At 36.4% G+C, this 17,762-nt stretch overlaps 1 protein-coding gene across 1 annotated transcript in view; it reads left to right on the forward strand.

Moving 5' to 3' along the window:
• Positions 1 to 17,762, forward strand: part of BAZ1A (bromodomain adjacent to zinc finger domain 1A) — a 63,457-nt gene that overhangs the window by 23,085 nt on the left and 22,610 nt on the right. Inside the window, exons 5-16 of the mRNA XM_048307065.1 lie at positions 1,946 to 2,047; positions 4,072 to 4,159; positions 5,901 to 6,035; positions 6,573 to 6,672; positions 8,670 to 8,836; positions 9,624 to 9,719; positions 12,047 to 12,185; positions 12,616 to 12,762; positions 15,034 to 15,129; positions 15,257 to 15,481; positions 16,145 to 16,310; positions 16,579 to 16,692. Of these exons, the coding sequence (XP_048163022.1) occupies positions 1,946 to 2,047; positions 4,072 to 4,159; positions 5,901 to 6,035; positions 6,573 to 6,672; positions 8,670 to 8,836; positions 9,624 to 9,719; positions 12,047 to 12,185; positions 12,616 to 12,762; positions 15,034 to 15,129; positions 15,257 to 15,481; positions 16,145 to 16,310; positions 16,579 to 16,692 (1,575 nt within the window). The remainder of the gene's footprint in view (positions 1 to 1,945; positions 2,048 to 4,071; positions 4,160 to 5,900; positions 6,036 to 6,572; positions 6,673 to 8,669; positions 8,837 to 9,623; positions 9,720 to 12,046; positions 12,186 to 12,615; positions 12,763 to 15,033; positions 15,130 to 15,256; positions 15,482 to 16,144; positions 16,311 to 16,578; positions 16,693 to 17,762) is intronic.

Genomic DNA, 17,762 nt, shown 5'->3' on the forward strand with positions numbered 1-17,762 from the left:
CTTAGAATCTGTTCAAAATGTATAAACAAACTGATATACTTTTGGTTTAATATTGGTACTCTGATGCCTTTTATTTTGTATCTGAGCATCATCTGTTTGGGTCATTCTTCAGCTTATTAGACTAAAGGACTGGAAATGCAATGGTGTGTGAGGTGCAAGTTTGTCTTCCATAGTATCCAGAAATTCCTAGGGACAGCCTTCATTACTTTAGCTTTCCTGTCTTGAGGCTGAAGATGGTCTTGGAAGACCAAGCCACGGTATGACCAGAATATGAAGGCTCTTTTAGCAAACTTACGTAGAGATGTTAAAATCTTGCCAGTGGATATACTGGATTACAGTTGATCTGTGTTTTGCTGGGTGGACTTTTTTCTGTTATATTTCTTAAATTCGATTTGGTCCGACTGACTCAACTTGAGACTTCAGCAACTTGAGACTATCGTGCAAGACAGTGCATGCATATCACAGCACTTCCCTGTAGGTCTAGTAGATGTGTTGCTGTTTCCAAGTCTGTCTTGTTTTTTTTGTCAGTCCATTTATTATTAACTATGCTGCTAATTTAATCATTATAAACTATTTTCCTTGAGAAATTTGCAAATTCTTCTCATCTGAAATGACACTAATGGTGAATATTGTTTTCATTTTGTTTGTATGAATTAATGTGTTTATTAGACGTTGGAATGTTAACATTTCTTGTATTTTATCTTTCACAGAGTTAGTGGGGGAAAAACAAGAATTGTAGCAAATTTCATTTTCAGCAGCCTTGCAAAGTACAGTTCTCAATATCTTGTGCATGTTTTTCACAAGGCTAAAGAACAGCAAGTGATGTTCTGGTTTATTTTGTCACAAACTCCACCTGAAAGCATTTTGTAAATGCTGGAAGGGCTGACAATGATGAAATGCATAGTTTTAAATCTCCTAGTTCGTCTACTTAGGTACTTTACTTACTGATGAAATAAGATGATGACTGAATTCTTCCTGATAAAGCAGTACAACTCATGATTACAAACTGTCACCTCAGGTGAAGTTAGTTCTGTTGTTTAATAGCAAAATGCAACATTATTTAAGTAAAGCCTTATTAGTTTAGCTCTGTTCATGAAGTCTGTCCATAAATACACTACTCCTTTGAAAGTATGTTGTCTGTGGCAAAACCCCTCTCATGTAAAGGAGTGATTATTTTGGTAGCACACCAGACCTGGGTGTTATTCACCTAGGAGGAGGTGTAACAAAACAGTTAATGCTCGGTTAAAACTGAAGAAATATTTCCCATGAGGAGCGGAAAAAATTTAGTTCTCTGTAGCAATACCTGTAAAAGGGAAGTGCACTTTGGCTAATAAAGCATGTAACCTTGTAAGCATTTATTTTGAAGTGTAGATATGTTGCCTTATGATTTCTGTTACTTTCTGTTATGTTGTTGGTAAAGTGTTTGGTTTGGGTTTTTTTTCTAGTGTTATTTTGGAAAAATATTTTAGGTGTTTTTTATTTGTTTTGCAACGCAATTGGTAGATCAAGAGCTACTATTTTTATTCATTTGATTTATTTGTGTCATTTGGACTCCTTCCTCATCATCTTTTTCTCCTTTTTCTTGTCTTCCTGTTGCCATCATGAGTTCTGAGAGTACAAAGGAGACAATTTTTTGAAGGATAGGAATGTTACTTGTCTCTCTCTCTTCATCCTTCCTTCCCTTCTTATCTCCCATTTCCTTGCTAAGAAAACATCCCTCATTGTTCTTCCTGTTCCTTGCAGGAACTGGTTTTGATGCAGATTTAAATATAGTAGCAGAAAAGTTGGCACAAGTTAATAGGCCAGCTTTGGTCTTTGGTACTGGTGGAAGTTACAAGCTGGGTATTTTCAAGAGGTCCATTGTGTAGGCATATAAATGTATTAAATGTGTACAATATGAAGCTGATGAAGTGTGAATGTAAACTTTAAAATTTTTTTTTCCTAGGGAGAAGAAAGCCATAATTGATCCTTCTTTGTTCAAATACAAAGTCCAACCTATTAAAAAACACCTATATGAACCTGTTGTTGTTAAAGCATCTCAACTAAGGTAAAAATTAGTATGTGGAAGTTAAAGTTGTACTTTATAACTGTGAGTTGTGTGAGATGTTTTTGATATAAAATGGCATTTTAAAACAATGTTAGAGCTGTTAATTAAAAGCAGTGGAACAAAATACTGTACTACAGGCCTTCTGTATCAAGGAATCCAAGCTTTGCTAGCATTAACACAGGTTCCAGCTCCTTGCAAGTCTCTGCTTTCGTTGGTGCACAGATGATACCTGCTGTTGTTGTCTGCAAAAATTGGATCAGTTACCCAGTGTGCAACAAGCCAATAATTACACACTCAAGAGAGATGCTCGTTATTTATTTCAGAGGTGCACAAGCCTAGGTGATCAGTGGTATTCCATAAATCACGCACATTTCAGCAAGCAAAAGAATCAGTGTTCATTGGCTACAAGTTACATAGTTCTCTTACTAATTAGTATTCTATTTTCTATTGGTTAATGATTCCAATTAATTGATTAATTATTGCATCTTATGGTACTTAGTCCGCATGCTCAGTCTTTCTCTTTTGAGTCAGTGGGTTTCTTGGGTCGGTGGTGCTGCGTCCGTGGCCGCAGATCTCCCTCTGCAGAATTAGCTTTTACCCAGTTGGAGTTGATTCAGCACAATTGCTCAGTTGTATTATACTATATTATATTTCCTTGTCTTGGGAGTTCTGCTAGATGTCTTTGTGACCCCTAAATTCTGCATTCTTTGTGCCCACTGTCAGTGGGCTTTCTTCTTCCCAGGCTTTGTTAACCTCCCCCCAGGTCTGAGACCACTGAAGCATGTCCAGCCCTAAACCTTAACAAAGCAATTCTACTGTTGTTGCGGTGACCCAGCCAACGCTGCATTTCCTTCTGACTGAGGACACTTCAGAGCTTGTGGAAACGAGCCAGGGACAGCATTATACCAACAAATAATTTATTTTTCTAACACCTGGACATCACTTATAGTAGCTAACAACCAAGCTCTCTCTTTCATGTCTTAAATTTCCCTTCTTGTTGATTAGGCTTGAAGGTATACAAAGATCAAACATCAAAGAACGTTCTTTCTTAAGAAAATTTTTATGTATTCCACATTTTGCACTCTGACTTCTGGTAGCTTGGCTACTGTTGTGATTGATGGAATAGGGGGAAAAAAGTTTAAAAACTGTAATAATAATGAACTATTTGCATTGTGGGCACTCTGACAGCATTGCTGGTTTGAAATGTTGGAGCAGACATTGGCTATCAGATTGATTTTAAAATAGGCCTAGAGGTTTTGCTTCTTAAGTAACAAATTTGTCTCAAATTTAGCTAAAATATATGTTTAGAGTAGATTGTGCATCAAAACTTTATATTAACTGGATGCTGTAAACAAACTCCAGTTGGTGTGATTACAAGTCATTTAGTTCCATCACTAATCTGGATTTGTTTTTTCATTAACTACTCCTGTGTGGTGAAGTTTTTTTCCGTCCGACGAAGTAATGCAGCTTCCCTGGAATGCCAGGAGCCAGTAGAATTCACACTCTCCTGTAGAAAGGAGTGGCATAGCTTGACTGAGAAGTGTGTGGATTCACCTTGTCACTTCTTGGCTTGCCTCCCCACTTGAGAGATGTGAATGTTGCTTTCCTGCTGTCCCTGTTTGCTTGTTTGTCCTCCCTCTGTTCTGAAACAGTCAGACTTGAGTTTTATTTAGGAATTTTAAGAAGTATTTGGAGGATCTACCATGGATGAAAAAGCTATGGAGTTTGTACATGTTTATGAAAGAGGACATAACAGAATCTTCAAAATAAAAATTGCAGATGCATAAACCAACTGTTTATGTACTACTTGAGTTCTGTTTTATTCATAAAGAAAATTTTAATTCAGTTGGGATATCAAAGAATGTTTATTAATTACAATAGTAAGGATGTTACTTATAATTAAGAAAATAAGAAAAAGATCAATCATATGGCTTATCACATGTGTTCTTGCACATATTTTTGGCTGTGATTAAACACTAATTAAAGATGTTAGTTGATAATACTACCTTTCTTTCCTAATACAGCCGAAGGAAACATCTCTTTTCTCGTGATAGACTTAAACTTTTTCTGAAACAACACTGTGAACCACATGATGGAGTAATTAAAGCTAAGGTAAGCAAGAAGAAATAATTTATAGGATAGAATATTGACGCTATTTAGTATCTTTCCTGTACAGCTGCTCAGAGTTCCTTTTTAAAACTGCATCGAATTTAGCTTTTTGTAAGTATAATACAGTTTTCCAAAACAAAAGGTGAATACTTCAACTTTTTGTTCAAAAGCAGTTTCTTAACTTCTGTTTGTAAACAAGATAGTAATTTTTCTGTACGTGAAGCATAATTCTTAATTCCTTCTTTAGCTACTAGTTTAAAAAAGTCCCCAAAATAAAAAAGAGCAGTTATCTAGAAAAATTGTATTTGTTAAAGCATAATATACTTTTGCTTAGTCTAGCACATTAATTGTTTTCATTCTTCAAAGTATGCAGCTGGTATTTCTAAATCAAATGAAAACGAACTGTTTCTGTTTTGGTACAGTAAGCCAATATTATTCTGTTCTAATGCTTTTAGCTGGAAAATGCTTTAAGATAGATTGAATTCAGTCTCCAGATCTTCAGTGAGACAAGTACCAGAGTTTAGGTGGCTGGAATGGGTTTTTGATAAGGCCTAGGATGTTGAGTATGTATGTTTTTGTAATCTTGGATATGTGGTGATACTTAGTGCAACTCAGACTAAAGTTCACATCTTAGTGGGCACCAGATAACTGAGAATTTGAGCAGCTTTTCCCACAAGGCAGCAATTTCCTTTGCCTTGCTTGCTGTGCCACAAGAGACCGTGGACTCTTTCACTGTGTGGTGCAGCCTTGACCCCAAAATCTTTGCTATCTTCTTGTTTTTAGAAGGTAGTAGGGTTATTTATTATGTCTGGTATTTTCTTATACAGCCATGTAAATGATCATTCTGCACAGGAAGGCTCAGTGAGATGAGAGTCAGTGAGAGTCTTGCCTCTGCAAGTTGTGGAAAATAACAAAGGCAATTAATTTCTAAATAAGTTTGTAACTCCTAGAGTCTGTCTCTTCTAAAGAAATTGAAATAGAAGAAAATAGAGCTGAAAGGGATAAGCCACCCCATTCCTTGGACTTGTTAGTGATCATGTTGACCCAGCTCACTGTACTACATTAAGAACCTAGTGATCTATTAGTGATGCTTTCTGGAGCCCCAGGAAAATTGTTATTTTCTGTATATGTGTATTTGTCATCTTGTCTTTATTTGGGCTTTCTGTGGAGCGTTGTCCTTGTGCTGATTGCCTTGCCTTTCAGTTACGTGAACATGTCCTATTTGGAATGTCTCCTTTGTATCCTCGTCTGTATTGTCCAATAAGGGCAGATTTCCTGAAGTCATCAGGTTGAGAAAGTAGACTTGAAAAGAAACTTTGACAATTTGGAACAATCTTCCTCCAGAAATAAGTACTGTGTAATAGAGAATTATGTAATTCTTCAGTAAGTTAAGTTTCTGCTTTTATCTGTCAGAATGTATTCTTGACACACTTCAGTAACTCGCTAGGAAGACATTGTCCAGCTGTGTTTGCTAAAAGGCATGTAAAGAAATAACATCTTACCAAATGAAGCCAAATTCTAGTTGCAAATGTGTGCTGCATACATTATTATTATTATCCACTGGGTAGATTAACTCTTCATTTAACACTATTTCAGAGCTTTATTTCTTATCCTCAGTTAACCAGTTATGGATATGGTTACTTTTATTGTCTTCTTTTGTGAATTAATGATTGATTAATTAGCTTATATTTATAGAGAGGTAAGAATTTCACAATTAATATCTATTTTCATTTTTTTTACTAAGGCAACATCAATTGAAAAATATAATCTAGCAGAACAAAACTTCTCCTATTTCTTTCCTGATGAACCACCCACATTTGTCTTCAGTCCTGCAAGCAGACGGCGAGGGCGACCTCCAAAGAGGGCATCTGCAAGTCTTGTGAGTAATAACATCTCTAATCCCAGATGAAGACACATCAGTGTAGTCTGTTAAGTCTTCTATTTGTCTGAATTTTCAGATCATTTGAAATGCAAGGTTGACATTGTGCTTTTTTTATTTTGAGGGCAATTGGGATACATTCCACAATTGCTCTTAAAGTAATTGCTTTATAGTTAAGCTGGTAAAAGGGATCATACTTGATATGTTATCTTCTTATTTTTATCATTATTTCTGGGATCCCATCAAGAAACTAGTTTTTCAGTGTGTTGTGATGACACACAGGGTACTTGTCCATTCTGGGATGAATAAATAATTTGCTAAAAAGCTTTAATTTGAACTCTTGGATACAATTATGTCACTTGCCCTCGGATTCAGGTATGTCACTTGCCTGTATTTAAACACTGAGAATCTTAGGTACTGTACAACTTCATTGTGTTCTAGAGAACAGTTGAAAAATTTGGAATATCTTTTGCTGGTCATTTCTCTTTAGTTATTATGTTCTTTTTTTTCCCTTTCTACCTCCAAATTCTCTATCAGGAGGACAACATTACAGCTAAAAACACCCCAGGAAACAAAAGTAAAGTATCAAGGGAAAGGGCAAGGTTCCAGAAGCAAAAGGATGATGTGCAGGCCATAGGTAAGTTGAAGTTTAGTCATATGACCAGTAGAACCAGTTTTTGCAGGTTTGAGAGCAGGCCATAATTATAGTATTTTTGGTGTTGCGCCTTTCAAAGGGAAAATGTAATAGGAGTGTACTGCCACACCACTATGGCCAAGTGCTCCTTTCAGTGGTTAGGATGGTTGTCTCCTGATTTTTTGACATAGCTGGGGAAATGGTAGGAAGCTTGTGTTCCAACTGTGTTGATTTCTCTCTCAGATAAATGAAGAGCTGAATAATTTTTTGTAGAAGCTTGGATGGTGAAGTCATGTGTAAATTTTGCAAGCTGAAAGTATATCAATGCTTGACTGTGTAACACAAATCAGTTAGTTTTCCCATTTATGCATTTTCCTCATTCAACAATCTCAAAATTTAAAAGAACTGAAATGGATTCTGAATTTTTCTGATGTAAAAGAGCACAAATTACTTCAGAGATTTTTAGTTTGGACTGATTGAATTATTTTGGCTTAGTTTTGGCCTGTTTCTGATCAATTTAAATTTGATTTCAAATGAAGGAAGGGGACCCATATGCCTTTTGTTTAACTAGATAAACTGGTATGCCTTCTTGAGGAGACAAAGCTCAGACAAGGAGATATTCTTCTGGATTGTAAGCACTCATGTCCTTCCTAAGGAAAGGCTTTCATCTATGGAAATATTTTAGTGAACTTCTGGTTCCAACCTCTCATTTATTTGAACATAGAATTTTTTAAGATGGCAAGGACATTTAGAAATTACCTAGTCCAACATCTGCTTAAATAACTGCAAAGTTTTCTGATGCTGCTTTAGGTCTTTCCTTTATAGGAGACGGGGACATGAGAATTTCATGTTTTCCATTAAATTAGAGTTGTTCACATTTTTGCACAACAAGTATTGTTCATGTGCTAGGAATGACAGCATAGAATGAGATGACAGCTGAGCAGCATCAAAGCTGCTTCCTCTCTTGTGTGGACAGAAACTATAGCTTCTAGAAGTCTAGTTAAGATGCATTTTCACAATGTGAAAAGGTAGCAAAATACCAAGTACCGTGAAAAATGAACCTTCTCAGTATGTTGAAGACCCTGGGGATCAGCTTCACTGCATTTGTTTGCTGGGTAGAGACATTGCTGGTATGTGCAGTAGCTCTCTGTAGAAGGAACCTAGCCCATTTTCTGAATATTATAGGAAAATACAATAAAAATCTTTCTTTTTACTACTATCCACTTGGTAAGAGCGAGGAACATTTTTCATTTCATTCACTTACAATTCTAGCTTTCCTGTTTATTCAATTAAAACAGTAAGACCCCCTTTTATTTGTTAGCCTGTGTGTGGGCTGACAGGCATTGTCTGTCCACAGAAAGTGGAAATTTGTATCCTGTTGTTATTCTACAGATGACTACGAAGAGATCTGCATCTCTTCAGGCAGCAGCATTTATAATCATTTAAAGTTCAGCTTAAACTGTGTAACTGAAGTAAAATCTGAACAAAACACGGAAATACTATATAGGTTTCAAATGTATTGACTGCAGTAATTCAGTAATAACTAAATACTTAAAGATCACTTATTTAAAGGTTTTTACTATCACAGATACTTCACGGTTATGTGCCACACCTGGTTGTGACATGCTTTTATTAACCAGTCATTACTAAATATGTTGCTGTAATTGTATGTTGGAATGAGTTCTCATCTTTATATGTCAATTGATAGAAACCAGTAAACAAGTAATAACCTTCTTTAGACTCATAAAAGCAGATATATTTAACTTTATTACCATGTTGACAACCTTGTAAAACATGTCTAATTCTTAGGCTTGAAACTGTAAAGAACTTTCTGTAAAGAACTTTCAAGTGTTTGAATATCTGGTTGGTGTGGAAATAATTCAGTCTTCATAACAATATCTTTTTCATATGGTAATTATAAAAAGATCAGTCTGTTTATCAGTTAAAACTAATATTTTACAAAAGAAAAAATAACTTAGGTTTGTTTTTTTCCTTTATAGCTTTTGAAAAAGCTAAACTAAAACAAGAGAAGGCAAATGCTATAGAAGCTAGGAAAAAGGAGAAAGAAGATAAGGAAAAGAAGAGAGAAGAATTAAAGAAAATTGTGGAAGAAGAAAGGATGAAAAAGAAAGAAGAGAAAGAGAGACTCAAAATAGAAAAGGAAAAAGTAATGCATTTGAAGTATATGTGTTTCATATAGGAGCAATATAATGGTTTTCTAATTTCCTTGTTTCTTAGTCGCTGTTTCGAGTTATTTTCCATTAATCATTTTCAATTCCTAGAAGTGCACTTCAAAAGAATAGGCAATTACAAGATTTGATTATGGGTTTGTATTTCTGGATAACATTCTCTATAATTTTAGTTTACCAAAAGTTCATTTTGAATTTGAACTTATTTCTGAAGTAATATGGTGGGTTTGGGGTTTTTTTGCTAATAATGCATAAAACTATTTGATTTGATGGTTGTCTTCTTTTTGAAGAATCTCTACTGCATCAGACTGACAGCATATCTGATGCTTGGGGGTTTCTGTGTGCATTCTCTTTGGATGTAAATGGCTAAATAACTTTTTGTCAATTGAATATGAAGAAATTACATATTCTACTATATTTTACCACAGCCACATTCACTATCTTATTTTGATGGTCCTTCTGAGGCAACTTTCATAAATGCCATCTAATTTTTGATATTTTTTCTTCAGCCACTTCCATTAAAAAGAAAACAAAACCCAAAACACCCCCCCGAACAAAAGCAACAACTAGTCCAACAAAGTATCACCACATTTAAATATTTTTGCCAGTATCATTTTATACAAAATAAAAATTAATACATCACTCCATTCTAATGAAATGTAATGTTTTACTTTTCAGTGTGATTGAATAGTAAGTGGTGCAGTTTTAGAAATTGCAATGGGGCTATGTAACGATATTTTATACACAATTGTGACTTTTTTTCAGGAAAGAGAGAAGCTGCGTGAGGAAAAAAGAAAATATGTGGAATACCTGAAACAGTGGAGTAAGCCTAGAGAAGATATGGAGTGTGATGACCTTAAGGTATGATTGAATTTGGAATAGCTGAAGGTTGTAGTTTGCAGGGTCTCCAGATTGATTAGATTCCCTAATGCAGAGGCAAACCTAGATCTGATTGGAATGCTTCAGGCTGTGAGTCATCTGCAGTGTGTAATACTTATTTCCCAGTGGCAATGTTAATAGGATCATCTGCATCTGCATTTTCAACCTCCAGAAAAGCTTTGCAGGCTGTGCTCAGTCTACAATGGAGTATTTCAAAGTGCTGGCATTACTGTGTGGTGGGTATTGAGTATACCTGATTCTTCTGTTAAATATACAAGATGAGCTCACTTAGAACAAACGTGAGTTGCTTAAAAGATTTGAGTAATGAAAAAACTAAATTTTTGGCTGCAAAAGGTGGAAAAGACATTGGCTTGTTACTTCCTGTGGCATTCTTTCGATTTAAACTATAGCAGTATACTATGTATACTATAATATGCTATATATATCATGTTTAATGAGCATCTTTCATGATGGTACTGGAAACCTGTAGAAAGTAACAAGAATTTGCTACTCAAGTAACTTAGGTTTCACACAAGAATATAGTGTGGCTGTACATAACAGAAGATCTTCCAGTGTTACACATTTATGTACACTTTATTTGGATTAATTTTGGCAGGAGATAGTGAAAGGAGGCAAATTGTCAGAAACACAAGGATGAGAGTTTGCGATACACAAGGAGATGTAACAGAAGTGCATGGAGGGCAAGTGGAAATAAAGGAGAGTGTTACATGAATTCAAGTGAAAACACTGATTGGGAGGAATATGAGAGCTGTATGTATTTGCAAGGAGAGCTGTATGGCCATTGAAGATGGGAGTGAAAACTCTTAGCTGTGTAGAAAGGGAAAAAGACCATTGCTGAAAGGGGAGAGCAAGCTGTGAAAACAGTGCTGCTGTGTTTCTACTGGAAAGAAAAAAGGAGAGGTGGAAAAGCAGTGTCATCATTACAGTGAGACACTGCTGCTCTACTCTGCCCACTCTACTCTGCCAGTGCAGCCTCACCTTGAGTGCTGTGTGAGTTTTTGGGCACTGCAATATAAGAAAGACATGAAGCTATTAGAGAGTGCCCAACGGAGGGAAAAAAGGATGGTGAAGGGCCTGGAGGAGAAGCCATATAAGGAGTGGCTGAGGTCACTTGGTCTGTTCAGCCTGGAGGAGACTGAGGGGACACCTCATCACAGTCAAGTTTCCTCGTGAGGGGAAAGGGAGGGGCGGACACTGATCTTTTTCTCTGTGGTGACCAATGACAGGACCCAAGGGAATGGCCTGAAGCTGTGTCATGGGAGGTTTAGGTTGGATATTAGAAAAAGGTTCTTCACCCAGAGGGTGTTTAAGCACTGGAACAGGCTCCCGAGGGCAGTGGTCACAGCACCAAGCCTGACAGAGTTCAAGAAGCATTTGGACAATGCTCTCAGGCACATGGTGTGATTCTTTCTTTACGTGGATGGTTTTGAAGAGATTGCCTTCTCTGGAAATTTATGAAATACCTTACTGTGTTCTTCTGAAGCATAGTATTCAGCTTTCTTCTTTTTAATATTTGTGAGCTACCACAGTTGTGGAAAGGAGACATCATTCTGAAAATTGTTCAACTATGTCTGCTAAGAAACAGTAAATGAAGACAAATCTTAGAGTTACATGAATATACAGTAATTTCAAAATCAAACTTGATGTTAGGCACTGTCATCTGTGATTTGGAGGTGGTGTCTCTGTTAAGTGGTCTTGTGTATATATGGTTACATCAGCTCTCTTTAACATGTCTTCAGCTACCGTAAGTGCCTTACAAATGTAATAAACCCAGTACCAGAACACGCAGTTGTTAGACATGATCTTGCATATCCTAGTATTAGAAGGGCATGTTTTATGTGAACGTGTTGGGTTTTTGTTTGCTTGTCTTTGCGAGCAATCATAAGTAACTTTTAAGAGTATGTTTATTTTTGCTTGTCTGGACAGTTCAGGAAGCTGAAATTCAAAACTCTTGTGAAATAATACAGGTATAAAGCAAAAATCTTGACAGCCCATGTTATTAAGTTGTGGCAGGATTAACTTCATTTAATAAAGACACAAACTTCATGGACGTGAATAAACTTCTTTTTGAAAATTTTACATTCAAGTTGCATGCTCGTTGGTTTCCAAAGTTAGTGCTATCACCACTGTTACCATGATAAATGATTATGTCCTGTGGGACTCTCTTTAGTAAAATGTAAAGAAACTCAACAAATACATTCCTTAGAATAATACACTCTTTGGTTTTAATCACTTGTGTACTCTGCAGAAACCAAGTACTATATTAAGTGGTCCCATTTGGTTTGCAGGAACTTCCCATTCCAATGCCAGTGAAGACGAGACTTCCTCCTGAGATCTTCGGTGATGCTCTGATGGTTTTGGAGTTTTTACATGCTTTTGGGGAACTTTTTGATCTTCAAGATGAATTTCCTGAAGGAGTGACTTTAGGCAAGTTGTCATTTATGTGGCAAGATGCCCCATTTTGATGGTTTCCCTTCTACCAACCAACCAAACATCTTAAGTACACACAAGTACCACTGCTAGAGAATTTTCTGTGTGGCTTTAATCTGTCAGTGCTAACACATGCACATCAATCCAGTTTTCAGTTCACGGTCAACTCCATGGCGTTTGTAAAATGAAAATTAATTTTGGTGTACAAGTTGTTATTCTACTTGTACTTTTTTTCTTGCAATTGTATATTAAGAAAACGTTTCGTCAGCACACTTCCTGACACCATCATTTTAGGAGTATATGCAGTAAATTATGGAAAAGTAACTTAATTATCATACTTGAAGGAAAAAAATGTTTTTATTTTTCAGTACATAATTTTTTTTCCAACTTTGCGGCAAAAGTGACGCTTCTTAAACTTTATTCACAGAGGTTTTAGAGGAAGCTCTTGTAGGAAATGACACTGAAGGCCCACTATGTGAATTGCTGTTTTTCTTCCTGACTGCCATCTTTCAGGCAATGGCCGAAGAGGAAGAGGAAGTGGCCAAAGAGCAAATAGCTGATGCTGAGACCAAAGGTCAGATCCTTAATTTTACTGCTGAAAAGCTGAAATTGCACTGGAATTAACTTTAAGCTGCATGATTTATGGCATTCCTTTGTTAACCTTGCCTTATTATGCATGGATATTATATGTAAATGGGCTTGTTTTTGCTCTTTTATCTGAAATTAAAGCCTTAAACTGGGCATGGACCACAGGGTCTGCGGGGAGTAGAGAAAAAGGAAGCTCATTGTTACTAGGATTGTATCCAGCAAAGCATAATAAGCTTTTAACAGCATTGCTTGTGTTTCGGAGGTGCAGGAAGCATCTTTACCCTCCTCCTCTTCCTCCAGCACTGTTACGTGTTTCTCCTTAGGGTCAGGAAACAACTAATTTTCCTAAGTCTTCTCAAAGGTATCTGTATCTATAAAAAAATCTGTACCCAATTAGATTAAAAACTAAAACTCCCCAGCACAACTATAATGGAGAATTGAATATTCATTGTTCTTCAAGACTTGAAGGTATGCATCCACAGCTCCTGGATACTACCATGTGTGTTCTTTCAGTGAAGAGTCTCACAGTCACTCTGACTTTGGTCTTCGCTCTCAGGCTGATGATACACCCATTTTCAGAGGCATTCAGTGTGCACTAACCACTGATCAGAAGGAAGCGCAGGCTTTGTTCAAATTTGTGGTTTTGTGTTTTTGGGTTGCCAGATTGCTGACTAAAGGAGAAGCTTTGACCCATCCTCCTAGCCTTTATTTCATTAGGGGTAGATAAATACATAAGAGCACTCCGTGTTTGAGGTTGAGTGAATTCCATGGTGCCCCTACAAGCCAGCTGTGGGCGCTATCTTCAGTAACAGAGGCTGCTCTTGGTAGTTGAATAAAGTTACAGATTTGATACAGTGTTAATAAATTTAGACTGTATTTTAATTACTGTTGAATTTAGTAATTAAGCTATATTTGTTAACTGCTGAGCGTATTGCCTTGGCAGTACAAGCAAGGATTCCATTATCGGGTAATCATAGAATAGTTGATTAGATTCTATATTATTCATATGGCTGATCAGAAAAAACATAATGTAATTCTCTTATTTTAATTTGACTTCATGGGACTGCCATGTGCAAAAGTCTGCCATTTTCTTTGTCATTTAGCCGAGTTGTGGGTAAGGCGCTTCATTTCTTATGTTTTACTTACCTCAGAACTTTCATTTCTTGTCACTCTTGTTTAGACATCTTCTTTCCCATAAAAGAATTACACAGTCTTGGCTTTGTAATTCTGGCTAACCAAACTAGCAGTAGTCAGCATGTTTGCTCAGTTAAATTCTGTACAGGCAGCATTTCTGCAACGGAGAACACCATGGATGTGTGGTTTTGGGGTGTACAGTACTTTCTCAAACTGTATTACATAGTTAGAGTGAGAGGGGAGGTGCAGAGATTAATTTTGCAGTGTCTGGGTGACAGTTTTCAAGCAACATTCATCATCATACGGGACTGTTGTGGATTTGCATTTTATGCAGTCTTTGTGGTTTGACTTGGTGACTTTAACTGCTTAATAATTCGGATTTAAATAAAGTGAAATTGTTGAAACAGCATACAGTGCTAAAAATACTCTGTCAACCCTCTGGAGAAATACCTGTAAGTGCTGAGGAAACCTTTGTTTAAGAAACAGGAATTTGCTGTTTCTCCCTTTCACTTCCCTGCTTTCCTGGTCAGTTTGCTTATGTATGGTGATCATTAAGTGCAGGTGCTTGGTTTGGTGAAATACGATTTATTTGTAATGTCTTAGTAATTGTGTTTGTGCAGAACAGGCTGTATCGAAGTTACAGATAGAAAGTATAAAGTGAATGGTGATAGCCAGTATCAAAATATGTGATTGGTTTGAGTTAAGCTTCCTAAAAACAAAATTATGGTAAGAAAAACAGCTCATTTGAGGAAAGGAAATACAGGTACTCTTGCATTGCTACTTGTCTGCGCTTTCGAGCGTGTTCCTGGATTTGCTTTTGCTGCCTTTTATGTTGCCGTTGTGCATGTTTTGTGTGTTGCGGCTGCTTTAACAGCTTATATGGTTCTTGCTATATATAGCATGCGATGCATGTCCTTAGCTTTTAGCTGGATTTTTTTAGTCGCATTTAAAGATCTGTAAATTTTCATTTGGATGTTGAATTGAGTTTTGAATACATTGATGCATCTGTAAATATCATCCCTCTTTTTGCTTTGTCTGCAACTCTTAAAACACAGCTTCCTTTCCTCCCCTCCACAGTACAAGTTTTAATTTGCACTAGAATAAAGTGTTTATTTCCTTAAAGATTTAACAGAGGCTTTGGATGAAGATGCAGACCCCACAAAATCTGCACTGTCTGCAGTTGCAACTTTGGCAGCTGCATGGCCCCAGTTACATCAGGGTATGTGTGGGTTTCACTTCTTGTTTTGTTACTTTTATTATTTTCCTCTGTATTTAAAGCACTGTTTTTATATTTATGTACATTTAAATGTCTATATAAAATGACTGTTCATTCTTCTCAACTGTAGGCTGCAATTTGAAAAACTTGGATCTCGATAGCTGCACTCTTTCTGAGATTCTCAGACTTCACATTCTAGCGTCAGGTGCTGATATAACATCAGCCAATGCAAAATACCGTTACCAGAAACGAGGAGGGTTTGATACTACTGATGATGCTTGCATGGAGCTGAGATTAAGTAATCCTGGTCTCTTGAAGAAACTTTCAAGTACCTCAGTATATGATTTGTTGCCAGGTAATAAAAGACAATACATGTTAGAGATTATTAGATTGCTCATTAAGTGATCAAGTTTGCAACTGCTTCAGACCAATAATGGTCAAAATTTACTGTATCATAGAATAATTGAGTTTGGAACGGATCTCTGGGGATCATATGTAGACCAGCAGTCATCCGCTATGCTTCTGTCCCCACAAGTGCATCCCACCCCATCAGAGACTGCAGAGCTAGGCAGTCTCATTACTTCTGAGTAGCTTTTTTTTCATCCCATTTCAAAAGTGTTGGTGTTACTTGCAGAAGGGGATCTCCCTGGAGGAAGAACTGAAGTGTTTGATTCAGCCCCTGGTTTTTTTTCCCCGTTCTCATTTGAGTCTTTTGTTCACTATTTGGAAATGGGGAAAAATTTCTGTCTACTGTTCCTTTATCTCTATTTTGAAGATAATACTGCATTTTACTACTTCTTTTGGTGGCAAAAGTTAATAAATTAAAAATAAAGGCTTGTGTGTCTGAGCAAAGCAGATACGCTTTCAGGAAATGTCTCTGCAAGTGCAGCTGGTGCACTACTAATGTTTGTTCACTTGTTCTTGAGTGAGAACAAATCCAGTCTGGAGTCTGTAGGAGTTAGGCTTATTATCAATTGTATCAATAGTGAAATATAAACATTGGTCTAAATTTTATTAGGAGAAAAGATGAAGATCCTTCATGCTCTCTGTGGGAAACTTCTGACTCTTGTCTCCACTCGAGATTTCATTGAGGACTCTGTTGACGTGCTACGACAAGCAAAACAGGAGTTCCGGGAATTAAAGGCAGAACAGCATCGCAAAGAACGAGAGGCAGCAGCAGCAAGGTAGAACTAGGATATGGAAAACTAAATTTTGGTGCTGCAAGTGAGATTAACTTTTCAGTTGCAGAAGGCGTATGAGAAACAATAGTAATCTTTCTGTTCTGTGCTGGTTTCCTGGGACTGTAGACAGGAGTGAAACAGTTATGCTAAATGTTGTTTTCCCATGTTGCTGCTAGTTTTGGATGATGTTTTAATATAAAAGAAAAAAGATGTGGATAGATCAGATAGCAGATTAATTGCAACTGGTTTTCTTTGTCTTTCTTACTATTAGGATACGTAAGAAAAGAGAAGAAAGGTTAAAAGAACAAGAGTTAAAAATGAAAGAGAAACAAGAAAAGCTGAAGGAAGAGGAGCAAAGAACTCCTGCTGTAGAAATATCTGTTGGGTATGATACATAGTATTACTGTTTCGTAGATCATATAGCACTTTTACAGCTTCGTGGCCAGACCCCACATGTGTAGTTTCATTGACTTGATCATATACAGAGGTATGTTTTAAGTACATAGTCCTTAATGTTGATTTTATTTTTCTTTATAGTGCTGTAGAATTGCTTTATGAAAGTGATTTATTTTTAAAATCAACTTGTGTTATACTCGGAATTCTGTTGAAAGCTTGACAAGAGAAAATTGCAATATCTAGGTTTTTTTGCATTGATTTGTCTTGCGTTGATTTCACTTCTCTAAATATCTTCATACAGACCATTATAGTTCATTTTTGAGTTGAGGAATTGATCTGATCTGAGCTAGATAGTACTAACCTCATGTAAAAATTTATTAATCAAATTTAATAGCATTTTTTAAAAAAATGCTGTGTTATGCCAGGTGATCTCCATACAACCAGAGGGTTTTTGTTATGTTAATAAAACTGTATGGGTTCAAGTCATAAGATTCAGGCATATGCAGCTGTATATGATTCCAGAAAGAAAATCAAACAACACTAAATCTTTGCCTGCATGACGAAGATAGTTAGGTAAATAAATCTGCTTGTAAAGGGTGAGCATGGGCCAAAGATGGATTTGTGCTATGCTTTGGAAATTATAATAAAGAAAAAAAAATAAATGTTGCCCTGTAAAAACTGCCTGTGTTTTCTGAATGTTTTTAATTATATTTGCTAGATGAGGCAAAAATGCGTTATCAAGCATTTTACAGAATGGTATACATTTTGGGGAGGAAACTTTGCTTAGACATGAAAAAAATTTATATCAATAGAACTACACTAAGATGTCTCCAAAAATGACCTGATTATAATAATACTCTTCAAATGAAAGGGTACCAAAGAGCAGGTTTTAGTCTTTAATACAGAACTTCACATTTACAGTTCAGTGGATTTCTTTTGGGCTTTAATATAGCCTGTGACTTACAGTTTATTTTTTAAAAGCAGTATAGGTATTTTACTAGCTTAAGTACTTGGGAGAGAAAAGTACTCTTTGTGTCAAAGATGCCATATTTTACTGTG

The sequence above is a fragment of the Corvus hawaiiensis genome, chromosome 6 (assembly GCF_020740725.1).
Source record: "Corvus hawaiiensis isolate bCorHaw1 chromosome 6, bCorHaw1.pri.cur, whole genome shotgun sequence".
Classification (NCBI taxonomy): Eukaryota; Metazoa; Chordata; class Aves; order Passeriformes; family Corvidae; genus Corvus; species Corvus hawaiiensis.